General features: G+C 34.9%; 1 protein-coding gene and 1 long non-coding RNA gene across 2 annotated transcripts in view; one reads left to right on the top strand and one right to left on the bottom strand.

Moving 5' to 3' along the window:
* The window catches only part of LOC145720742 (uncharacterized), a 440,998-nt gene that overhangs the window by 184,347 nt on the left and 229,885 nt on the right, over positions 1–26,766 (bottom strand). The gene's annotated exons all lie outside the window — the stretch shown is intronic.
* The window catches only part of BMPR2 (bone morphogenetic protein receptor type 2), a 197,208-nt gene that overhangs the window by 133,036 nt on the left and 37,406 nt on the right, over positions 1–26,766 (top strand). The window contains exons 4-5 of the mRNA XM_081815269.1: positions 23,740–23,850; positions 24,575–24,793. Of these exons, the coding sequence (XP_081671395.1) occupies positions 23,740–23,850; positions 24,575–24,793 (330 nt within the window). The remainder of the gene's footprint in view (positions 1–23,739; positions 23,851–24,574; positions 24,794–26,766) is intronic.

The raw sequence follows: 26,766 nt of genomic DNA, 5'->3' as shown, positions 1-26,766 counted from the left end.
GCTGACAGGAACCTAACCCTGTATTTCCTGTAGGAACATTGGTTTAGTATTTGCTAATTCAGTGTTTACAATGACTTTATATAACATAACTACTGTAGATAATGAGAATCAAATGTATATACAGGTTTTCACACTTTCTGAAAGTAGAGTGTTCCTATGAAACTTTTGTAATCTGAAATGTTGTAAAGCAAAGAACCATTAATTTATATGGAAAATTTGAGCATTCCAAGACCCAAAGAACAATATCTCTTAGGCTTTTCTAGTATCTTAGGACACATCTTGTTAATGGATGCACAGAATAAATTGAGATAAAGAACAGATGCTCACAAACACAGTCACAGCTATGGGAGCTTGATGTTGAGATGCTGAGTGTATTTCCTGGGGAAGGAACTTTTGGAGGTGTCAATTCTCACTGCTCAGGTTGTGTGCTATCTCTGTAATGGAAAATGCTGAATGCTATTTTCACTTTTTGCCATTTTTTATAAAACAAAAATCCCCTTCAGATTTAATTTGGCTAGTAAAACAGGTACTGATGTGTTTCATAAAAACAAAGTGATGTAACTCGAACTTTCAAAAAGTGAAGGATACCGTATATTGTGGTAGGCAGCTTCTGACATGGCACCCAGTGATCCCTGCCTCCTGGTATAATCCTGTCTCCCTGAATGTAGGCAAGACTTAGTGACTTGATTCTAACAAAAAGAATATGGCGAAGATGATAGAATATCACTTTTGTAATTAGGCTTTTAAAAGACTGTAACTTACATCTTAACTGGTATTCCCTCTCTGGCTCTTCTTGTGTGCTTGCTGTCATGAAGAGGGCTGCTTGTCAATGAATTGAGGTCTGCTTTCTGCCAACAGCCAGAAGGGAACTAAAACCCACAGCCCAGGGCGCCTGGGTGGCTCAGTTGGTTAAGCGACTGCCTTCGGCTCAGGTCATGATCCCGGAGTGCCGGGATCGAGTCCCGCATCGGGCTCCCTGCTCGGCGGGGTGTCTGCTTCCCCCTCTGACCCTCCTCCCTCTCGTGCTCTCTGTCTCTCATTCTCTCTCTCTCAAATAAATAAATAAAATCTTTAAAAAAAAAAAAAAACCCACAGCCCAACAACCTGTAGGGAACTGAGTCCTACTAACAGTCACTGAGTGAGCTCAGATACTTCCCCACTTAAATGGTGAAATAACTTTGGCATTGACCTAAACCTTGACTGCAGCCTTGTGAAAAATCCTGAAGCAGAGCACACAGTTAAGCAGGGCCTGGATTCCTGAGACACACAGAAACTGAGATAATAAATCTGTATTAAGTCAATAAGTTTAGGATAGTTTGTTATGTAACAATAGATAATACATACATAGTTAAATATTTATAGTTACATATTAAAACCTCTGAATATGATATTTGAGATGGAGCATCCAGTAAAAAGTAATGTTTTGACTTTTGGCAGCTTTTATTCTTTCCCCTCAATGTTCAATTATTATTTTCTTTTCACTTCTAAGTTTTTGACAGTAGTGAGCACAATTCCTTTTTTTTAAAATTCCTACTTCATATGAAAATTTCTGTATATAAAGAAAAAAATCTTGTATTTCCACGTAGATTCAATAATTATTAACATTTTTCAATTTTGCATTCTCCGTTTCCTCCTCCTTTCTGGATGGATGGATGGATGGATGGATGGATGGATGGATGGATGGATGGCTACCTGTTTTTGTTGTTGTTGCTATTGTTGAACCATTTGAAAGTAATTGTTTTAAGTCACCAAGGTTGTGATAAATTTGTTACAGCACCCAAAGGAAACTGATACACAGCCACAGAAAAATTAAGTTTCCACCAGCCATGTTTGCTTTTAGAAACAAAAGAACAGGTCCATTTTCACTTCCACATCTTTTGTAAGTGCATTCAGTTGGCTGAAGCTACATTAAATCTGAAATCCTAGCTGCAGGAGAGTCTAGGAAATGTAGGGCTTTTCACTTTCTAGCCTCTGCATTTCAGGAAGGCATACTAGAATGAAGGTAGAGTGAATGTTAAGGGGGCAAGTCTTATCTATCTGCCACATTATTATAATTATTACATTATTATAATATCACAATAGATATCACTATATATATATCACATTTTTTCTTAGCTACACAGTGTAACTTCCTGGGAGAATGGGGTTCACAGAGAGGTGCAGTGAGTGGACCAGGGAAAGAAATGAATGGTAGAAGGTGTTTCTACTCCAGCAGAATCTTTTGTTTCTCTCTCAATATGTGTTTCTGAAGAAGCAGTCACAGTCCAGCAGTGCCATTGCCCTTCAGTTCGCTGATCTTTCTTTGCCACCTGCTCCCTAGTGCCTTCGTTCAGGCGTATTTTAGTGCCTCTAGTCTCTGGACTGTACTGATTAAGCACATATACAGACATCCTCAGGATATTGTCACAGACTTCCCTTTTTCCTACCTCTTCAGTTGCTCACCCCTATGCCTGTGTTTCAGCATGGGCGTCTACTCCTAGGGGCAGACGCATGAGATCTTCAGAAAATTCTTGGCAGCTTCAAAATCTCTTAGCAACATTTCTCAAAAACTTTTGTTTATATAACTTCTTCTAGGCAATAAATCAACTTTTAAGACTGTTCTACTGGCATATCCTATCATATATCATATCCTGAGTTAACTCACCTGCACAAGTATTTATTTGAAAATCTAAACCCAGGACATTCAAACAGTTGTGTTCTAATGGATATCTAAATGGATAATCATTTTTAAAAAATCATGCCATGGTAATAAATAATTAGCTAAGACACAGTGAGTGCATGGTAAGGATGTGGTTTGCAGGGTGTTAAAATTGTTTGGTAATTTCACAGAATCACAATCCATGTGATTACAGACTGGGTGGAACAGATATTACAGATAATCACAGAGATCTCCCAGGCCTTTGGTTGATGATGTACTTGTGATCATTCTTGTTCATTTATATGTTTTGTGAGTAACAACTGTTTTAAAGTATTGAACTCCATATTATATTTCTGTTCCTAAATCCATTTAATAGAATGAAAAACCCAGAGTTTGCATCCAGAAGGTATTGGAACTCTGTTGCATTCTTAATTTTCTTTTTTAAATATAATGCTCCTTAGGAGTTAGGATATCTAAATTCCAAACCCAGTAGTTCCATTTCTGAGAATTTATCCTACAGATATACACATATATTTTTGAAATGATTGTAAACAAAGGCATTCATTGTAGCATTGTTTGTTATAGCAAGATAGTAGAAGTCTAAATGTGAACCGATACAGGACAGGTTAAAAGATTTTGGTACAACCGTATAATGGAATAGTTTGAAGCTTTAAACAAGAATTAAATGCCTTCTCTGGACTAATTTATAGAAAGATCTCCACCATATATTGTTAAGGATTGCCAACTGTCAGGGGTTGGGGGGAAGAGTGGAAATACCATATATTCAAATTTGCTTCTACACACATAAAGAAATTCTGAAAGAATACAGAAGAAAGTACAGAGTGTCCTTACTTGTATATATATGAGTGTATGTGTATGGTGGAGTGTGAATTGATGGGGCCTAGGAGTATGGAGGAGATGTTTCAGTGCTTGAGATATGCATGTCAATGTTCAAGAACTTAAAAAATAAAAATATTTAATTTTCAGAAATAGCACAAATGCAGATCAAGACTCAACTTTCTGGGTAGGTCTTGTTCTATACCAGAGAGTGGCATTTATATTAGAAAAATTCAGTTGCACATAGTAAAGCTAAGAGTTTGAAAGATACTTTCTTGTGCTTGAAAGAAAAAGATCCCATTTTCTTTTAACTTTTGTGATCCCTTAATTAGTTTGATCATCTTTGTTTATTACCTGATACCCAGCATTTTCTCAAATTTCAAAAAGAGCACAAGTTAATTTTTCTTTTGTTTTCTGGTTGTGTTCAATGGTTTGTGTCTTTGCAAATTTGATCAGTAATGGGGAGTGTTGGTAGAAGGAGAAAACTAAGGGCTTCGGAATTAGGGTATGAACATAAGAAGTGGAGGCAAAAGAAGGAGGAGAGAAGTATTTTCCAGATATTCTTTGCCACCTTTACAGTTTTACTCCCAATTTCATGTATACCCTCAAGTCTACTATGGCATTTATTAAAATAGTAAGGAGAAGTGGCATTTCAGGAATGCAGTCACCCTAGTATGTGTATCATTGGACCTTTTTTTAGTGTCAACTTCACTTTCCAATTATTCCCTTAATCATTTACTAAGTAGTATAAAGTCAACTAATTTTTAAAAATTATTTAAATTTTCTCATACTCTTGCCAATTAATTTGATTACCTTTCAATCCTAGTATATCCACAAGTCCTCAGACTATTACATTATGTTCCTATACTTTCTGCTTATTCTTCTGTATTTCCAAGTTGTTTGATAGTTTGTTAAAGTAATTAATGAATTGATTGATTGATAAGAAGACTGACATAGCTACACTAGGCTTGATGAAAGTGGCTTCTCTAACAAGATCTATTGGTTTAGTCTTAAGAAAAAGCCACATTTGAATGGTTATATGTTAAGATGAGAAACTCACGTTGACTTATTTTGAAGTATTTTAAAATGGAGAAAAGAAATGGCATTCTTTAGTTTTACTTTCTATTATTATTGGCACAGAGTTAATTAAAAGTCTGATATTTAATTCAGAATTCAGCCTTTCTATTTCAGAGTTTATGGAGTATTTTTTCTGCCTATGGCTTTTTTGCTATCATGAAATAGAATTTTCCCTACTCATTTTTATGTGAGATTTTAAAGAGGCTTTTACAGATTTTTTTTCAGTAGAAATTTATACATATGTTTGAAACAGTTGTTTGCAGTTAATTCACTACCAAGGACTTCTTTTTTGTATTTGTCTTGAGTCCTTCCATTCCATGCCTTGGAAGATTTTGTCTACCACAGTGTATTTTATTTAGTAAAAGATCTCTTTTCCCTTTAAAAAAATTAATCAAATACATCTCAATGCCACACCACCGAGCAAGTCATGTATTTCCAGCTGCCAAAGCTGTTGACGAGAGATCAGTGTTTTGAAGTGAAGGAAAAGGAAATTGATTTTTTCGTTTTCTTTATGTAGCCTAAAATACACTGAAATAAGTGTTAACAGTATCTATAAAGCATTTTATAAATACTGGAAATTGTGTTGCTGAGGTCTGGTCTTTATGATATGTATATATTCTTGATATTTTAAAAATAAAAGTCATCTTCTTAAAAGGTCAGAACCATTCTCTTAGACTGCTTTTTTAAAGTTATGGTAAAGTACACATAACATAAAATTGATCTTCTTAACCATTTTTAAATGTACAGTTCAGTAATGCTAAGTATATTCGTATTATTGTGCCGCCAATCTCTAGAACTCTTTTCATCCTGTAAAGCTGAAGCTCACAAAAGGTAAATAAAATGTTGATCTTTGGGGAGTACTATGTATCTTACCCCACAAAAACAACTGAAGTGCTATATTTTAAATAAACAAATATATTTAATTTTTCTAATGTTAAAACTTCTGTAGCTAATAGTGCAACTATAGGCATTACTTATAGACTCTTGTTTGAATGTAAATATGTCTACAGTTGTAAGGACAACATGGGCAGAACTGTAAAAAAAATTTTATCCTAAACCATTCCTAAATGTCTAATTTTAGATTAAAAGTTGTGTATGTTTGTGCACATCTCTGGAAGATGTTACATGGCCATTACTAGGTATACTCTTATTTGTCAGCTATTGCCAATACTATTTCATCAATAAGCCACCTTTAAGCTCAGTGGCTTTAACAGTAAGCCTTTATTCTCATGATGATAGGTCTGTAGATCAGCTGGAATTTGCTTGATACAGGCTGGGCTCTACTATAGGCTGCAGGGTCAGTTCAGGTCTTTTCAGATCTTGATCCTGGGGCTCAGGATCAAGAAGTAGCATCAACTCAGAAAAAGTTCTTTTCATAGTGGATTATTTGATCACAAGGAATACAAACACAACTAAAAAAGAGTTACTTTCAAAATTTAAAAGGCAGATTTCTTTTAGCATCTACGTATTTAGTATCAACTGTTTTGTATGTTAAAAAGTGCTCACTTCTTTTAAAGTAAAAATAGTAGTGTATTAGAATGGATATCCAAAATCTACCACAAATGGTATAAATCAAAATTATTTCTCACTCTGCTAGCTTTTAATACAAATGTTTAGTTATTTAGTTGTTTAATATAGCCTGTCAGTTATTCAAGGATCAATAATTTTTCTTTATTGTTAAGTCAGTGTTTTTAGTTGATAACTTTTGAAGTGTTGGATCTATCAAAGGATTGGAACTACTGAACAGTCATCCATTTAAAAAGTTTACTGTGGTTTGTTTTGCAATTTGATATAATACAAAGAGTTTTTTTTAAACTTAAATTGCTTTTATCTCACCTTTATCATTTAGAGATCATAAGATCACTAAGGCTTTTTTGTTTGTCAGTTTTTAAAAATTTTTGTTTGAAAAGCAAGATAGAATTGAACTAAAAACAGAACTCCCTGCATTGTCCAGAATGTCACCAATGCTGCTAAGCAAGACATGTGGGTGCCTTTAAGACAGGTAGGTTTGCAGACAGGAATATGTAAAGGGACAAAGAAAGGAATATAAAAGAGAAGGAAAAGTAAAAAGGAGGATTGGGAAAAAGAAGTGGCTGTGTAGGAGAAAGATACAGTACCAACAAGAGTTACTCTAACTCCCCTTGGCCTTACCAGTGCCCTCGGTATTCTGTCACTTTACCTCCTTATTCTCACTATCTAGGGAGTGGGCTAATAGGAACTGAACAAATATTTAGGGATAGTTTGGGTGAGAATATCAATAATGGTCTGATGGAGACCCTATTCCTTTTACTGTCCTTTCATGGAAGACCAGATGTGCATGTTTAGAAGGTCCCTTTTAAAGAATTGTCAAATAAGATTCTGTAAATGCTTTGAGGGTAGGGGATTAGGGAAATCTGAGCACTATGGAAAGGATGAATTAAGGATTTCATTGGTTTTAGATATGTATTATCTTCTTAACAGTGCTAATTTCATAAAGCCTTGTCCAATAAGGCATATTTTCCTCTATCCTATCTCTCAGTCTCAAAGCTTTTCTTTCTGCTCTATTCCTACCCTAGTGCATCTTTTATTAATTCTGGCCTTCTTGGCTGCTAGCTATTGCCTCTGCTGCCAAAACATTAGAAACAGCAAGAGGATATGCAGCTTTTCATTTGTCTACTTTGTTTAATATTTTTCTCTTGCCAACAAAATTGAGTACTTTATTTTTTATTTTTTTAAAAGATTTTATTTATTTATTTGACAGAGAGAGACACAGCGAGAGAGGGAACACAAGCAGGGGGAGTGGGAGAGGAAGAAGCAGGCTTTCCAGTGAGCAGAGCCCGATGTGGGGCTTAGTCCCAGGACCCTGGAATCATGACCTGAGCTGAAGGCAGACACTTAACAACTGAGCCGTCCAGGCACTCCAAAGTTGGGTACTTTAAAAGTACTAAGTATAACTGAAAAAGCAAATGTTTATGGAGTGTTTCTATGAGCTTAATAGGGATTACCTACATTGATCTTTTAATTATCATTATAAGTCCCAGACTCATTGCAAGGAAAAATAACTGCATTTGTTATATAGAAAAGAAATCCTGAATTAATTTCATGTGCACCTAGTAGCATGGTTAAATCTTCAAAACATATTATTGAAAACAAGAAGCAAGGCATAAAAATTCCATTTATATAAAATTCAGAAATAGGCATTAAAAAAAACCCAAACCTAAGCATATAGAAAATATAATACTACTAAGAAGGGCAAGGAAACAATTACTACAAAAGTCAGGATAGTGCCTATTGCTGGGGAAGAGAAAGGCTGTTATGACCAAAAGGGAGCAGGTAGGTGATTTTTAGGATCCTGAATATTCTATTTCTTGGCGTAGCTACATGAGTGTTTACTTCATAATAATTCACTAAACTGTACATTTGTATTATAAACACTATTGTGCATATGTGATTTGTTTTATAATAAAAATGGTTTAAAAGATGGGAAACAACTGTGGGAAAGACTAGAAAATAGAAATTTCATAGGAAAAAAGCTAATTTTCTCTACATATCTATCTTGCTTTCCTTATAAGATTGAGCACCTTACGGGGCTCCTGGGTAGCTCAGATGGTTAAGCGTCTGCCTTCGGCTCAGGTCATGATCCCAGGGTCCTGGGATCCGTCAGGCTCCCTGCTCAGCGATGGGTCTGCTTCTCCCCCTCCCTCTGCTTCTCCCCTTACTCATGCTCTCTCTCTCTCTCTCTATCTCTGTGTCTCGAATGAATAAATTAAAAAATCTTAAAAAAAAAAGGTTGAGCACATTACTATCATAATTAAAAGAACATTAAATGGGGGGAGTTGTGTGTACAATGTAACTCGTATTTTGTTTTCTAGTAATAAGCAAATGAGTGGAAGATAAAGCTTCCACTCTTATAACATTATTTCATGGTCACTTTCTGAGAACAGGGGTCGTTAGTATGAATTCTGGATTTAGAATTATCATTTATAGACAGGAAAATTGACTAGGGATCTCTGAGTGATTCATCTCTTTGGTTTGATTGTGTATTGTGGGATTTTAACTGATTGAGGCACCCAGGCACCCCTGTAGTGTGAGATTTTAATTTTTCCTTATTTTTGTTTTATATTAAATAATGAATATTACAGTAGTTAGATTTCAATTTTCCTTGTGTTTAATTTAGACTTGAATTGACATTTCTTTACTCAATTAGGTTATATCAGTGCTTTCTGAGAAGTATTCAATAATTATTTTCAAAAGCTGTTGCATGGAGTAACAACCTTTTTGTTTTATCGTATCTATGTATAAAGGTAAAAAATAAAATCTCAAGAGAATATAGGCAATTAGGCCTGGTAGAATTATATCAAAAAAATTTTTTTTTTAATTTTTTTTTTTAAGACTTTATTTGACAGAGACACAACGAATATTTAATGGTATTTTCTTTATACTCTGATAGATTTTTTTATATTGTAGCATGGTCTAGAGATTCATCTTTATCTTTCTTTTTCTTGTATTTACTAAAAATTCTAAATGTATTTACTTAAATCCTGTTTTTACCTTTCTATTATTTAATGACTTTATCCAATGAAATATAATTAATTTTGTTAGTTTTAATTCATTCTTTAATGAAGGAAAGAAAATGCTAAAACTCAGTCTTTTCTAATCACAAAACAGCTATTTTAAAGAAATTAGAATTATAAATACAAAGCTAAAAGTTAAGAAGGATAAACATTGAATGTCTTTCCTGTGTTTTCTTGTCAATCCTCCCTCCCCCAACCTTTTTTTGGTTTAACTGGGATTGTTTCTCTTTCTCTTTCTTTCCTTTAGTTTTCCACTATTGCTTTTATAATTCAGCCATAAAATGCCTGGACTCAGCAGAACATGAACTGTTTTGTTTATTGTTGTTATTTATTGTGTTTCTTACAAGCAAGATCTATTCACAGTGATTAACGAGGCCAGTTAAATTTTAAAGTAGTACTGAATATTCAGTATTACATACCAATGTGGAAAAAAAAACAAGAAATCTGCCTCCTCTCAATTTGCTTTTTAGACATTAAACATAAACATTAATCTGATTATGATTACTATATAGTTGCCATTCCAAACATATTAATTAAATCAACATTGTTTATTCTTTATAAAAATATTTGTTCAAAACATTGATCTGCACAGTATATCATCATTACAGAAATGATATTTAGGAATCTGAATTATTTTGCTAAGGAATTCATTTAACTCTGATCACATCAATTGTTTTGATTTTAAAAGTTTTTCTCTGCTTTTATGAGTAAGTACATTGCTTTTTTTAAAAAAAAATGTTTTTAAACCTAATCCCTAATTTGCCTTTCCACACAGAGTTGTAAAAGATTAAGGAGCCAACAAAACCACCAGTGTGTTATATTTAAGATTTCCTTTGTTGCTGCTGCACATGCAACAATGTTGTTCTTTCTTTGACACAGACCCAGACAAAGGCTGAGTGTAACAAGGAAGCAGACAGCACGCCTCCAGTAGTGGCCCCTGCCTGGCTCCAGGATTTGTAAACAGAAACATCCCAGGCTCCAATGAGGCAGACAGCGGTTCCCTGTCTGTTCTGCATTCAGGAAGCACTTGCTTGCATAAACCCAGCCACTGCACACAGACATACATAGCAGTGTTTACATTTGGTTGAGTATTTAATTGAGAAAGCTAATAGGGAGGAAGAAGAGGATTTATTAGAGCTAGAGGAACAAGACAATTTCAGGTACAGCATATACTGTATATGTAGCATATATGTTTAAAAGAAGATTTTATAAAGAAACAAAAAATGAAAGTTAGGAGTTTTATGGTCAAAGGCTTCTTTTATTGCACACATATGTGAATAAACATACTGAAATATTTTCCCTGGCAGTTTTCCAGGGATCTCATATTTTTAGACCATATAACATATCCTGGAAAGCTTTTTATTTGAAATGTTTAACAATTAACGTGGTTTTTAACATGTTTTAAAAATCTGTTTTAACACTTTTTTCATCATTATTATATAGATTAATAATTTCTATTTCAGATTTTGGGTTAAAAGATATTTTAATGTAAAAGCTATGTGGGTTTTTTTTTTTTTTTTGGTAAATTTAAGATTAAGAGCAAAGAGAATACTGAACCTTCAAAAAAAACATTAGAAGACTCATACAGAATTTTGGAAAGACCTTAAAAGTCACCTAGTGTAACCAAATTTTTAGAACTAGTTTAATTCATTTTAATAACAAACTTACAGGAAAAGCACAGAAGACAAATAACATTAAAAACTTGTACTTGTATGGAGGACAACTCAGAAATAGTGAATGGATGGAATCTACTGTATGATAAAAATGCTACAAACACCACTTAGTTGCTGTCAATAAGAAATTTACTTGTTTTGGGCGCCTGGGTGGCTCAGTTGGTTATAAGCGACTGCCTTCGGCTCAGGTCATGATCCTGGAGTCCCGGGATCGAGCCCCGCATCGGGCTCCCTGCTCAGCAGGGAGTCTGCTTCTCCCTCTGACCCTCCTCCCTCTCATGCTCTCTCTATCTCATTCTCTCTCAAATAAATAAAATAAAAATCTTAAAAAAAAAAATTCACATATAAATGAAAATGGAAAAACTACAGTACCTGATTTCTGTTCCCTGTGTTTCCACTCTCAATTATATACTTAGGTAGGTACCTTTTGACACTATGGGGGAAAGTGTCTAACATTAGAACTACAAATAACAGGAAGAAAGGAAAAAAAAAGTGGGTTTTTGTTGTTGTTTTTGAAGATGAAATGTTTCCTGTCATAGTGGATTCTTAAGCACATTCTTCAGACATGTGGCATGCTACTTTGACATAATTGTTACACATTTGGCATGGATAGCACACAGGTTGGTGTCTTCAAAAAAAGGATAACCAGACAGGCCTTGCTTGCCTACTGCAAAGCACCAGTAACTGTACTCTGGAAGTGGAGATCTGTTTTGACATCCTGTACAATTTCCCACACCAAATGCTGGAAAAGAAGATTGGGAATCAGAATTTCAGTGGAATTCTGATAACATCTGATTTCATGGACTATTATAGTACCAGGGCTGTAACAATGAAGTAAGATTCTTCACTATAAGCAGCCCAGATAGATGCTACAGAATTTTTGTATTAAAACTCGTATAATTTTTTAGAAAAATCTCTTAGTCTTTTTAGTCTGTTTCCTTATACTTTATATTCCTTTGTAACAAGTTAGTCCAGATTATAAAAAACATTAAGTCAAGTACATTGACAACATCAAAAAGAGGAGACAAAGGATAAGATGGAAAAATTTGGAAATAAGATGCAATTCTTTAGAAAAACTCAATGGTCTGAGTGTCCCTAATAGGTTCTAAGAGTTATCACTATAGACTAATTGATATTCAAAATTATACCTAGTCATGCAAAAAGAAATTTGATTTAATATATCTACTTTAAGAGAGCAGGAAAAATATACATTGTATTTTTCAGAGCATTTTATACAAAATATTTCAAGTTTAAAAACATTTAATTGCAAATACTCATTGGCCTCTTTTCCAGCAATTTTGCCTCTTTACTAATCATTTTTCGGTGATGCTAACAGTCAAGGGAAATTGCCCCTTTTGGAGGATGGGTGAAGATAATGAGCTTAATTTTGAGTATGTTGTTTATATATCTCTAAAATATTCAATAGGAAAAAAATATTCAATAGGAGGAAAGTATATTTGTTAAAGAACCTCTATATGTACGTGAATTGATTAATGCGTTATTTAATCCACATATTTCAGAAATCAGCCCAGCTGCTGTATCTGCAAATTAAAGAGATTTTCCTTGTACACATGTTTCTTCCTCCACAGCTGAACAGTTGAGGCAGGTGGAAGGCAGAGACTCTTTTTCTATGTTCCCTTTTAAAGGTTATTCAAAGCTTTTTAGTTCTAGCTCTTCACCATTGGTTTCGGTAATCGATATTTGACTCTCCACTAGTTCCCTACTTAAGAATGTCTTCAGTTAGGCAAAATGTAGAATGTAGTACCTCACATTTCTATTACAGTAGTTTTTCTCATGGATTATCTACATATGACATGCACAGGAGAAGATATCATTCAAGGCTATCTTGCCTTTTATTCCAAATAAAACCAGCACTTAACGTTCTTATGGATACTAACCCTTTATCAGCTATGTCATTTGCAAATATCTGCTCCCATTCTGTAGGCTGCCTTTTAGTTTTGTTGATTATTTCCTTCTCTGTGCAGAAGCTTTTTACCTTGATGAAGTCCCAATAGTTCACTTTTGCTTTTGTTTCCCTTGCCTCAGGAGACCTATCTAGTAAGAAGTTGCTACGGCTGATGTCAGAGAGATTTCTGCCTGTGTTTTCCTCTAGGATTTTGATGGTTTCCTGTCTCACATTTAGGCCTTCCATCCATTTTGAATTTATTTTTGTGTATGGTATAAGTTAGTGGTCCAGTTTCAGTCTTTTGCATGTGGCTGTCCAGTTTTCCCAACACCATTTATTGAAAAGATTGTCTTTTTCCATTGGATATTCTTTCCTGCTTTGTCAAAGATTAGTTGGCCATATTATTGTGGTTCCATTTCTGGGTTTTCTGTTCTGTTCCATTGAATGTGTCTATTTTTGTGCCAATACCATATGTCTTTTTTTTTTTTTTTTTTAAGATTCTGTTTATTTGAGAGAGAGAGAGATTGAGCACGAGAGGGGGGAGGGTCAGAGGGAGAAGCAGACTCCCTGCTGAGCGGGGAGCTGGATGCGGGACTCAATCCTGGAACTCCATGACCTGAGCCGAAGGCAGTCGCTTAACCAACTGAGCCACCCAGGTGCCATATATCTTGATCACTACAGCTTTGTAATATAACTTAAAGTCCAAAATTGTGATGTCTCCAGCTTTGCTTTTCTTTTTCAAGATTGCTTTGGCTATTCAGGGTCTTTTGTGGTTCTATAAAATTTTAGGACTGTTTGTTCTAGCTCTGTTGAAAATGCTGGTAGTATTTTGATAGGGATTGCATTAAATGTGTAGATTGCTTTGGGTAGTATAGACATTTTAACAATATTTATTCTTCCAATCCATTAGCATAGGCTGTTTTTCCATTTCTTTGTGTCATCTTCAATTTCTTTCATAAGTGTTCTATAGTTTTCAGAGTACAGGTCTTTTACCTTTTTGGTTAGGTTTATTCCTAGGTATCTTACGGTCTTGGATACAGTTGTAAATGGGATTGATTCCTTGATTTCTCTTTCTGTTGCTTCATTATTGGTGTATAGAAATGCCACAGGTTTCCATACATTGATTTTGTATCCTGCGACTTTACTGAATTCATGTATCAGTTCGAGCAATTTTTTGGTAGAGTCTTTTGGGTTTTCTACATAGAGTATCATGTTGTCTGCAAATAGTGAAAGTTTGACTTATTGCTTGCCAGTTTGGATGCCTTTTATTTATTTTTGTTTTCTGATTGCTGAGGCTAGGACTTAAGCACTACGTAAATAACAATGGTGAGAGTGGACATCCCGGTCTTATTCCCAACCATAGAGGAAAAACTCTCAGTTTTTCCCCATTGAGGATTATATTAACTGTGGGTCTTTCACATATGTATCCTTTCTGATGTTGAGATATGTTCTGTCTGTTCCTACTTTTTTTTTTTTTTTAAGATTTATTTATTTTAGAAAGAGAGAGTGCAAGCAGGGGGAGGGGTAGAGGAAGAAGGAGAGAATCTCAAGCAGACTCCCTGCTGACTGCAGGGCGCCATACAGGACTCGATCCCATGACCCGCAGATCATGATCTGAGCCAAAATCAAGAGTAGAATGCTTAACTGACTGAGCCAGCCAGGAGCCCCTTGTTGAGGGCTTTTATCAAGAATGGGTGCTGGGAGCCCCTGTGTAGCTCAGTCAGATAAGCAGCCTACTCATGATTTCAGATCAGGTCATAATCTCATGGTCTTGGGATCCAGCTCTGTGTAGGGCTCCACTCTCGGCATGGATTCTGCTTCTCTCCATCTTCCTCTGCCCCTCCCCCGCTCTCTGTCTCTTTCCCTCTCTCTCAAATAAATAAATAAATCTTAAAAAAAAAAAATAATGGATGCTGTACTTTGTCAAATGCTTTTTCTGCATCTATTGAGAGGGTCATATGGTTCTTATCCTTTCTTTTAATGTGGTATATCACATTGATTGATTTGCGAATATTGAACCACTCTTGCAGCCTAGGAATAAATCCCAGTTGATCATGGTGAATCATTCTTTTAATGTACTTTTGGATTTGATTTGCTAGTATTTTGTTGGAATTTTTGCATCCACGGTGATCAAGGATATTGGCCTGTAATTCTCTTTTTAGTGTAGTCCTTGGTTTTGAAAACAGTGTAATGCTGGCATGGTAGAATGAGTTTGGAAGTTTTCCTTCCACTTCTATTTTTTGGAACAATTTGAGAAGAATAGGTATTAACTCTTCATTAAATGTTTGGTAGAATTCCCCTGGGAAGCCATCTATGTATGTTCTTATGAAGCATGTTTGAATCATACCTCTACAACTTTTGTTTATGGTTCAAGTATCATTTTTGACTGGGTATAGCTTTTCTCTTCTAAATTTTTAGTGATTTAAAGTTTCCTTTTGGTAGAAGAGCATATAATAACTGCAAAATATATTGAAATCCACTGTAGAATAAGATGGCTTTTTTGTTTAGATTGCTGGACTCTGTTTATGGGTGCTATCCATAAAGAATTTGATCCCATTATTTATTTTAAAGATAGTGTCATGCTCGTTAATTTTACTGAATAAAATATGAAGAAAAGGGAAGAGAAGGGAAAATTGTGTATTTTGGATGTCGGTCATTGTTTTGTAATCTGGAGATGTCATTAACAAAGCCATTGACTTAGATAATGCTGAACAGGGTGCTATTTGAATAGGAATACACCTATGAGGAACATTCCTTGATTTACAAAGCATTTATTCCTTTTGGAAATCTGTTTGCAGTATTCTTGTTGGCTTCATGATCAGCCCCAAGCTTCTGCTCATAAACAGCATCCCAGACCTTTTGGTTTCATATCAAGCTGATCTATCTGCCTCATGGTTTTTCAACAGCCCACAATTATACAAAACCATTTAAGTGTACCTAAGAACATCTTTTTTTTTTTTTTTTAAGATTTTATTTATTTACTTGAGAGAGAATGAGAGAGAGAGAGAGAATGCGCATGAGCCAGGGGAGGGGCAGAGAAGCAGACTCCTCACTGAGCAGGGAGCCCGTCGCGGGGCTCTGTCCCTGGACCCTGGGATCACAACCCGAGCCAAAGGCAGATGCTCAACCAACTGAGCAACCCAGATGTCCAATAACATCTTTTAAGTGGTTTTGTCTCCCTCCCCTTATTTACTTCTGTAGTTCATTCTAAAGAAATCATTTGATTATCTTATGTTGATGATTTTCTGCTTAGAAAAAAATAGTGCATATTAATTGTAGAAAAATTAGAAAATACATTTATAAAAATTGCTCAAAACCTTTAACATTTTAGTGCATTTCCTTTTAGTCTTTTTCTGTGCATAAGTATTTTATAGTAAAACATATCATATAAAACATAGTTTAGCATAAAGTGTCGTTAAACCCAGGTCAAGAAAGAGAACATCCCAGATGACCCCTGTGTTGTATCTCTTCTTAATCACAACTCATATTTCCTTCTTAAGGATAGATATTTTTCTGACTCTTATGATAATCATTTCCTCACTTTTCTTTATAGCTTCTCTATTTTCTGATATATGCCCAAGTTTAGTGTAGTTTAATTGTTCCAGTTTTTGAACTTTATATCAATTAAATCATAGCATCTGCTTTGGTGTCTTGATTCTTCACACAATATGATATTTTAAAAATTTGTGCTATTGAGTGAAGCTGTAGTTCTTATGGCATTTTTTGTTTTTTGTCTTTTTAAAAATAAAATGAATGCAAATCACTTCCATTGCTGTGTAGTATTCTATTGTGTGGCTATACCACAATTTATTTTTCCAACCTCTTGTTGATAAATATTTGGGTTGTTTCTAATTTTTGTATACTATGAATAATTCAGTTATGAACATTCTTTTTTTTTTTTTTTTTAAAGATTTTATTTATTTATTTGACAGAGAGAGACACAGCGAGAGAGGGAACACAAGCAGGGGGAGTGGGAGAGGGAGAAGCAGGCTTCCCACTGAGCAGGGAGCCCGATGCGGGGCTCGATCCCAGGACCCTGAGACCATGACCTGAGCCGAAGGCAGACGCTTAACGACTGAGCCACCCAGGCGCCCCAGTTATGAACATGCTTGAACATATGTCCTGATTCACATGTGCATGAAATTCTTCAAAGTATATAACTAGGAGTAGAATTGCTTAGTCATTGTATATATGTATTTTCAGCTCTAGTAAATAACGTTAAACTGTTTCCAAATAAGTTGTGCCAATTTGGTCTACAAGCAAAAGTATATGAAAGTTCTCTTTGTCCACACTTTTGCTCATAGTAGTTTTTCATGGGGCTTAAAAAAGGGATTAAAAATATAAGACATCACAACTAAATAATTGGTAGGGTTGGAAAAATACTCCACTGCCTTTCTGCTGCCCAGAAAACAGATGGGCAAGAGCAAATTGTCTAAAATAAGATCATAGAAATAAACACAAAGATATCACTAATTATCTTTAATGTAAATGGATTAAGCACTCCAGTTAAAAGACAAAGATAATTGGATTAAGATTTTTAAAACATGAGCATACGCATGCAAAAGAATGGAGTTGACCACCTATCTCATACCATATACAAAAATTAACTCAAAATGGATCGGTAACCTAAATATGAAAAGCTAAAACCATAGAACTTTTAGAAAAAAACATGGAGTATATCTTCATAACCTTGGATTTAGCAGTGAATTCTTACATATAACACCAAAATTCAAGCAACAAAAGAAAAAATGGATAAATTGGATATCATCAAAATTAAAAGCTTTTGTTCCTTAAAACACATTATCAAGAAAGTGAAAAGATAGCCTACATGCTACAACATGGATGAACCTTGAAAACATGCTAGCTAAATGAAATAAACCAGACACAAAAGAACAAATATTATATGATTCCACTTATATGAAATATCACGAGTAGGCAAATTCATAGAGACAGAAAGTAGATTTGAGGTCCAGGGCCTAGGAGAAGGGGAGAATAGGGAGTTATTTTTTAATAGTTACAGAGTTTCTCATGGAGTGATAAAAATGTTTTGAAAACAGGTAGTGATAATGATTGCACAGTGTTGTAAATGTAATTGATGCCACTCCCTTGTACAATTATGAGTGGTTAAAAAGGCAAGTTTTATGTCTTATATATTTATCACTATTTCTAAAAATTAGTAATGTAATATTCCAAAAACCGTTGAATTATATACTTTATTTTTTTATTTAATTTTTAATTTTTATTTTTTAGAGGGGGGAGGGAGAAGGGTGTGGCGGAAAGAGAGGGAGAATCAAGAGAATCTTAAGCAGGCTCCACACCCCCACAGAGCCTGACGTGAGTCTCGATCTCACAACCCTGAGATCACGACCTGAACCAAAATCGACCAGACGCTTGCCCGACTGAGCCACCCAGGCACCCTGAATTATACACTTTAAATTAATGAATTGTATGCTATGTGAATTACATGTCAACAAAATTTTTTTTTCTTTTTTAAAGATTTTATTTATTTGACAGAGAGATAGAGAGAGCACAAGTAGGCAGAGCAGCAGGCAGAGGGAGAGGGAGAAGCAGGCTCTCCACTGAGCAGGGAGCCCGATGCGGGGCTCGATCCCAGGACCCTGGGATCATGATCTGAGCCGAAGGCAGATGCTTAACAACTGAACCACCCAGGCACCCCAACAAAATTTTTTTTAAAAAAGACTAATAATCCTACTACTGTTTAGTTTATTTATAAGAGATACATCTAAAACATAAGGATACAGAAAGGTAAACAATAAATTGATGGGGAAAATATGCAAATATTAGCTATATTAGTATCAGATTAAATGGACTTTAAGGCGTCAAACATTACCAGAGACAAAGAGGGTCACATTATAATGACAGATATTCATTTTAACAGGAAGATAGAATAATTTAAAATTTGTATACAGCTAGTAATATAGCTTTGAAATAAAAAATGGACACAACTAAAAGAATAAATTCTTAATTGTAATGGAAGATTTTAACACAACTTCCTAGTAATTGATAAGCAGTCAAAAATTTAATAAATAGAAGATTTGCCCTACTCAATGAACAGACAGAAGTTCACAAGCTTACTTTATTTTATTTATTTATTTTTTTAAAGATTTATTTATTTTTTTGACAGAGAGACACAGTGAGAGAGGGAACACAAGCAGGAGGAGTGGGAGAAGCAGGCTTCCCACGGAGCTTTTTTTTCACCAGCTTTTTTTAAAGGCAATGAAGTATAAACAACAGAAATTGGGGTCTTAAAGGATTCTTAATGATATAGGACAGTGTTAATTGAAAAGAACCAGACCACAAAGTTGGATAGTAATTCTAATCTTGTTTAAAGTATTATATGTAGATTGGAAAAATATCTTTGATTTTAAACACTTTGACTAGGATGTACATCAGTAAGATTTTCTTTGCAGTTATCCCTGCTTGGGGTTCACTGATCTTAAATCTATGGGTGGATGTCTTTCATCAGTTTTGGAAAAGTCTTGTGCATTGTCTCTTTGAGTGTTTCTTCTACACTATTTCCTGTCTCTCCTTCTGCTGTGATTCCAATTACATGTATATTAGGCCATTAGATATTGTCTTGTAGATACTGTATTCTCTATTTTTTCCTCTCTTTTTCTCTTTGTGATATAGTGTGGATAATTTCTGTTGATGTGTATTCAAATTTATTGATTCTTTGTCATTGGTGTCTTTTCTGCTGATAATCACATCACAAGAATTCTTTAGGTCCCCTACCATACTTAATTTCTAACATTTCCATTTGGCTTTTCTCTAATTTCTCTCTCTCATTTGACATTTTCCATCTGTTCATTCATGTGTCCACTTTTTCCACTACTATTTTTTTAAGAATTTTTATCTATTTATTAGAGCATGTGAGCTGGGGGGAGGAGCAGAGGGAGAGGATGAAACAGACTCCCTGCTGAGGAGGGACCCATGTAAAAATGCAACCTTTCTAATTTGAAAATAGCAAAACTTTGTATCTTTTTAAAAGAGATTTTCTGTATTTGAAAGAGACAGAGAGCATGCAAGTCAAGGGGAAGGGCAGAGGGAGAGGGAGAAGCAGGCTCTCCACTGAGTAGGGAGCCTGATGCAGGGCTCAATCCCATGACCCTGGGATCGTGACCTGAGCCAAAGGCAGATGCTTAACCGACTGAGCAGGTCGGTTAAGTTAAGCAGGTTTTGGTGCCCCAAACTTTGTTTCATAGGACGTGTGAATTTTTTTGATCCAGTTAAAGATCTGCCTCACAATATGAAAAATATAAGTGTATTTTGTTTGTTCACATTGGTGGTAAAATTTGGGGCAATTTTTTTTTAAATGCTAACTGGATGAAATTGTATTTAATTCTATATCTTATCTTTTTTTAAAAAAAAATAATAAAGCTTAGTGATTTCCTAAGCTTCCACCTTAGGAAACTAGAAAAAGAGGAGCAAATTAAATCAAAAATAAGCAGAATAAAAGTTAGATCAGAAGCAATTAAATTGAGGGACGCCTGGGTGGCTCAGTCGGTTAAGCATCTGCCTTCAGCTCAGGTCACAATTCCAGGGTCCTGGGATCGAGTCCCACATCGGGCTCCTTGCCCAGCAGGGAGACTGCTTCTCCCTCTGCCTGCCGTTACCCCTGCTTGTGCTCGCTGTCTCTCTCTCTGACAAATAAATAAAATCTTTTTTTTAAAAGAAGCAATTAAATTGAAAAGAGGAAATTAATAGAGAAAAAGAAATAAAACCAAAAGCTGTTTTTTTAAAAAAAGATCAATAAAATTGATAAATATCTAACCAAGCAATCAAGAAAAAAGAAATGTTACTAATCAGAAATGAAAGAAAAGTCATCACTACAGATTACGTGAGTATTAAAAGGGTAATAAAAGGGTATTGTGAACAACTCTATGCCCACAAGTTTCGTAACCAATTCTTAGAAGTACACACATCTACTAAAACTCACACAGGGAGAAGTACACAATCTGAAGAGGCATTACCTATTAGAGAAATTTAATCAATAATTAATAACCTTCTAAAATAGAAAGCACAGGCTCAGGTGGTTTACTATTGAATTCTAGCAAACATTTAAAAAAGAAATGATACCAGTTCTCTAAATTGCTTTCAGAAAATAGAATGCTGTGAGGCCAGCATTACCCTCATCCCAAGACAATGGAAGGATGAGCCATACTAGGATGAAATATTGGCAAAACATATATCAAAGATTTGTATCCAAAATATACCAAGAACTCGGGGCGCCTGGGTGGCTCAGTTGGTTAAGCGACTGCCTTCAGCTCAGGTCATGATCCTGGAGTCCCGGGATCGAGTCCCGCATCGGGCTCCCTGCTCGGCAGGGAGTCTGCTTCTCCCTCTGACCCTCCCCTCTCTCATGCTCTCTGTCTCATTCTCTCTCAAATAAATAAATAAAATCTTTAAAAAAAAAAAAATATACCAAGAACTGTTAACAGAAAAACTAACAGCCCAATTGAAAAGTGGGTGAAGGAGTTGAACAGATACCTCACCAAAGAAGATAGACAGATGATGGATAAGCATATGAAAGCATGCTCAATATCATATGTCACTAGAGTATTGCAAATTAAAACAGCAATGAGATATCTGTTTTAAAAAACCCATTAGGATGGCTAAAATCCAAAACACTGACAACACCTAATACTAGCAAGGATGTGGAGCAACAGGAGCTCCCATTCATTGCTGGTAGGAATGCAAAATGGTACAGCCAATTTGGAAGACAGTTTGATGGTTTCTTATAAAGCTGAGCATAGGCTTACCATATAGCCCAACAATCCTGCTCCGTGGTATTTACCCAAGTGAGTTGAAAACTTATGTCTACACAAAAATCTGTATACAAATGTTTATAGCAACTTTATTCATGCTGTCAAAATTGGAAGAAACCAAGGTGTCTTTCAGTAGGTGAGTGGATAAATGCCGGTACATCCATGCCATGGAATATCATTTGCTGATAAAAAGCAGTGAACTATTCAGTCATGAAAAGACATGGGGACCTTATATGCATATTGTTGAGTGAAAGAAGCTAGTCTGAAAAGGCTACATAGTGTATTATTTCAATTATATGACATTCTGGAAAAGGCAAAACTATAGACACAGTAAAAATATTGGTTGCCAGACAGTGGGAGGTGGAGTTGGGGAATGAATAGGTAGAGCACAGGACACTTTTAGGTTAGCAAAACTATTCTGTATGATACTGTAATGGTGAATACATGGCATTATGCATCTGTTAAAACCCATAGAACTATACAACACAAAGTGTGAAAGCTAATATAAACTATGGACTTTAGTTAATATATCAATAATGGTTCATCAGTTGTAACAAATATAGTACACTGTATCAGTCTGCTCTAACAGCTATAGGGGAGGAAAAATAATTTTTCTTCTACCCTTCTAGGTTCTTGGCTGAGAGTGTCATGTCCCTTATACCCCCATAATAAAAAGACAGTGTAACAGGAGAAAAACAGGTTTAATAACATATACACTTCCTGCATACATGGGAGATGCCCAGGAAAACTGAGTAATTCCCTGAAATGGCCCAAGTCACCACCCCAAATACTATCTCCAGCTAAGCCAAAAGAAGGGGGGTAGAGAGGAGGTTAAGGTAAGACCAGTTATGGTAGGTTTCTAGGAAAAGCACAGTAAACAAGTGTATGTTTGCTGTGCAGATTGAAGTCCATGTCTTCTCTATTGATAAATGTTGCTAGAGTTGTAGTCATTCTCCTCTTCCTAGTACAGAGAGGGAGACACCTTACAAATGGAGATTTTCCTTATAAATGTAAATGTTACAAAAAAAGAAGCTCTACTTGTTTTTCAGAGCTTCTTCTTTGTCTGGTGTTTCTTAAAAATAACCAGCTCAAGATAGTCATGACAAAGAGGCTTATTTTGGGGTGCTGTATTCTGCTACCCTTCACAGCCACAACAAAATAGAATCGACCGTGTGGCTTAAACAACAGAAATTTATTTTCTCATAATCCTAGAGGCTGGAAGTCCAAGATTAGGGTGCCAGCATGGTTGGGTTGGGTTGGGTTGAGAACTCTCTTCCTGGCTTGCAGATGGCTGCCTTCTCACTGTTTCCTCACATAGGAGAGACAGAGAGAAAGCAAGCCCTCTGACAGCTCTTCCTATAAAGGCACTAATCCTATCATGAAGTCCCCACTCCCGCGGCCTCATCTAAAAAACCTCATCCCAAAGGACCCATCTCCGAAAATCATCACATTGTGAGTTAATGCTTCAGCATATGAATTTTAAGTGATCACAGTTCAGTCCATAGTACATTTTGTTTATCCATTCATCAGTTTATGAACATTCATGTTGTTTCCACTTTGGGTTATTGTAATTAGTGGTGCCATGAAAATGCCTGTAGAAGTGTTTGTTTGAACACTTGTTTTCAATTCTTTGGGGTATATGCCTAGGAGTGGAATTGCTAGGTCTTATGGTAATTCTGTGTTTAATGTTTTGAGGAACTTCCAGAATGTTTTCTATTGCATTTAATTATAATTCAAATTATAATTTTTTAATTGTAGCCATCCTAGTGTATGTGACTTGATATCTCATGGTAAAATGAGTTTTTATATGTAGCTTTCTTCCTATAACTTATTTTGTATGTTAGAAGTAGGTACAATTATCATTATGTTGAAGTCTTTTAAAATCCAATAAATGTACTGCAGCAAAGTCAAATAATTTGCTAAATACCACTGAGAGAGTGGTATTGAATCAAGATTTAAAACCAAATGTAGTTCCAAAGACTGTTCTCTTAAATATTCTATAATTCTACCAATGCTGTTCCATGATATAGTTGATATTTCAATAATAAGTACAACCAACAGGCGTTTCAGTGTTGTAAATCTATATAAGATCATTTGTATGATTAAAAATACATAATTTGCAATTATCACAGATTTATTATTAATTTTTCTTTAATTTCCTTTGATGCAAAAACATTGCTGATTTGACTATATATTGATACAGCCTTTCTGTCAGTATTTAACAAAATACTGAAAAAAGATGACTGTTTTTAAATTTGTTTTATTTTAGGTCCACCTCATTCATTTAACCGAGATGAGACAATAATCATTGCTTTGGCATCAGTCTCTGTATTAGCTGTTTTGATAGTTGCCTTATGCTTCGGATACAGGATGCTGACAGGTAAAAATATTACCTTTTTTTATTGTTTATTAAATATACCATTTAATCGGAATCAGTTTTCTCCTTTTTAAAAATCTCTGTGCTCCCATCCTTCTCTCTTAACAAACTTTTTTCCTAGTTTTTATGAAAAGTTTCAAAAATATCCAAAATACCTCTCACCCAGCTTCAATGATTATCATATCTATATATCATCCATAGCCCTGCTCACCACATCCTTCTGTGGTAGTGGGTTATTTTGGAGTAAATCACATTATATCATTTATCTGTAAAAAAACTTTTAGTATTATCTCTGAAATATAAGGACTTAAAATATATATAACCACAATACCATTTTCACATCTAAAAAAATAAATAAATAATTCTTTAATATCATCAACTGTCCAGTCAGTTCTACTGAACTTTAGGTTTGATGAGCTTTTTAGGAAATCAGTACCCATTCATTTGAATAACTTTAATAAAACCTTTAATGTTTCTGCAATATTTTAAACAAGGTCTGTTCTTGGAACTGTCTCCCAAAATTCAGCTTTAATATTATTATTCATCATTCATCTTCATTTATAGATGATTCTTGGTTTAGTAAATAGTTTTACTCTTGGTGACGTTGGGCATAAATCTTGCTGCCTACCCTATAGTAGCTCTTCTTTTTAACTTAAATATAATACAAAGTGTAATAAAGATCTTCATTTTAAGAGAACCATACATTAGTAACATCTTATTCTTATAGGAGACCGTAAACAAGGTCTTCACAGTATGAACATGATGGAGGCAGCAGCATCAGAACCCTCTCTTGACCTAGATAATCTGAAACTGTTGGAGGTAAGATTGCTCTTAGATATTACGGGCTGTCCTTTCTGCTGTCATAGTATATCTGAGACAGTAACTTTATTCACTCACTACATCATTCATCCATTTATTTCACTAACATTTATTAACTATCAGTTTGGTGCCAAGGCCTATTCTAAGCACTGAGAACATAGGTGAACAGTCCAGATAGTCCCCTTGAGGCTTATATTCTTTTTTTTTTTTTTTTTAGATTTATTTATTTATTTGAGAAAGAGAGAGAGAGCAGAGGGAGGGGCAGAGGGAAAGGAGAGAAAGAATCTCTAGCAGACTCTCGCTGAGCGCAGAGCCCCATGCACTGTGGGGCTCCGTCCCTGGACCCTGAGATTATGACCTAAGCAGAAATCAAGAGTCAGCCAGCCGCTTAACTGACTGAGCCACCCAGGCTCCCCTTGAGGTTTATATTCTAATGGGAAAAGAGTCTACAAACAGGTTAAACAAATAAATGTATATTATTTCTGGTATTAGTAGTAAGTGCTATAGAGAAAAGTGAAGCAGATAAGAAGAAAAATATGGAAATGGAGTTAGTAAAGAGGATATATTTAGAAAGGAGATGATCTTTGAGTACATACTGCAACAATATGGGAATAAAGACATGAAATTCTGAGAAGAATGTACTTTCAAGCAATCCATAGTATATGCCTAATGAGTATTTCTTATCTGTGCATATATTTTGTATTTTTATAGGTACATACAACTGTTATATATTATGTTGAATTTAATTTTCATTTGGTAATATCTCAGAACCTATGTTAAAGTCTTACCATGATGAATATTTTTATGATCTTTACTAGAATAAGTAAACTATGATCCCCAAACTAGAGACTGTTAAATAGTAAATATGGTAGATTTGATTATATAAAATATTTTAAGAACCTTCTGTTTAGGAGAAAAATACAATACACAAAGTTAAAAAATTCAAAAAAGCATTTCAGCACATGAAAAGGAATTGTTCAAGAGCTGGTATAAATCAATAGAAGAAGCAATCCATAAAAAATGGACAAAAAACATGAAGTGCCAATTCACAAAGGAATTAAATGTAGCTTTTAAATGTGCAATAAGATGTCCAATTTACTAAATTGAAAAAAATACTAATTAAAACCTTAGGACTGAGTAAAACACTCCCAAACATTGCTGATTTAACTATATATTGATACAACCTTTCTAAAGGGCATTTTATCTGTGAAATTTTAACCTAGAAATAGTGAGTGAAATAAAATGAAAATCTTTAAGTAAATGATGGTTAAATCCTTAACCTGTTCAGTAAAGTGAAAGAAATCTCCATAAGCCAAAAATGAAGAGAATGGGTTGCATTTTGCTGATTTTATTTTTTTATTGGTCCTGGATATTAAGAATGTTATATTGTGGATACCCTGTGTTCTGTTAGGCTTTTCTAAAGTGTGTTTGTTTCCATTGTTTGTTTTAATAGGCAGTTAACTTGGTTGGATATGCTGCCAACTCATCTCTTAGGCAGAAGCTCAAATCTCAGTGCAGTTGTTTCATCTTTAGCTAAAATTGGTCTCATGTATTCATTGGGTTTCCCCCTCTGTCACTCTCTTTTGTGGGATTCTCCCCTCACTTTCCAGAATCTGTGGTTGCCGTTAATTCTGTCCTCTGGTTCCTAGGGCCAGAAAGATTATGGATTTTCTATTACAGTTCTAGCTCCACTGCAGAGTGTTCATTTCAGCCTGCTCTCAGGCTAAAAGCTATAAAAATGGGTAGTAAAGAGGATATATTTAGAAAGGAGATGATCTCCTGAATAATTTATCACTTCATTTATCTTGACATCTTGCTTTTCCTGAATACAGAATTGACCAGTGTTATTGCCTATGTCAGCAATTTGATGTACTTATTCTAGTGCTTTAGCACATTAACAATTTGGACTGTGTTTCCTTACTCTTAAATATTATTATAATTCATTTAAAGAGCTGGCTTGGCACAGAATTTAAAATACCATCCTAATCCTCCTTTTCAAGACTTGCATGATTTAGCAAGGTTTCAAGTCAAACATTGGCTGAAAAGAATGATTGCCATCAAATAAGAGTTGTATTTAATGTAGATGTTACTCTCAATATT

The sequence above is a fragment of the Leptonychotes weddellii genome, chromosome 3 (genome assembly GCF_054177405.1).
Source record: "Leptonychotes weddellii isolate Sample4059 chromosome 3, ASM5417740v2, whole genome shotgun sequence".
Lineage (NCBI taxonomy): Eukaryota > Metazoa > Chordata > Mammalia > Carnivora > Phocidae > Leptonychotes > Leptonychotes weddellii.
Note: the sequence above shows the minus strand (reverse complement) of the source record. Positions and strands in the feature narration are given on the sequence as shown.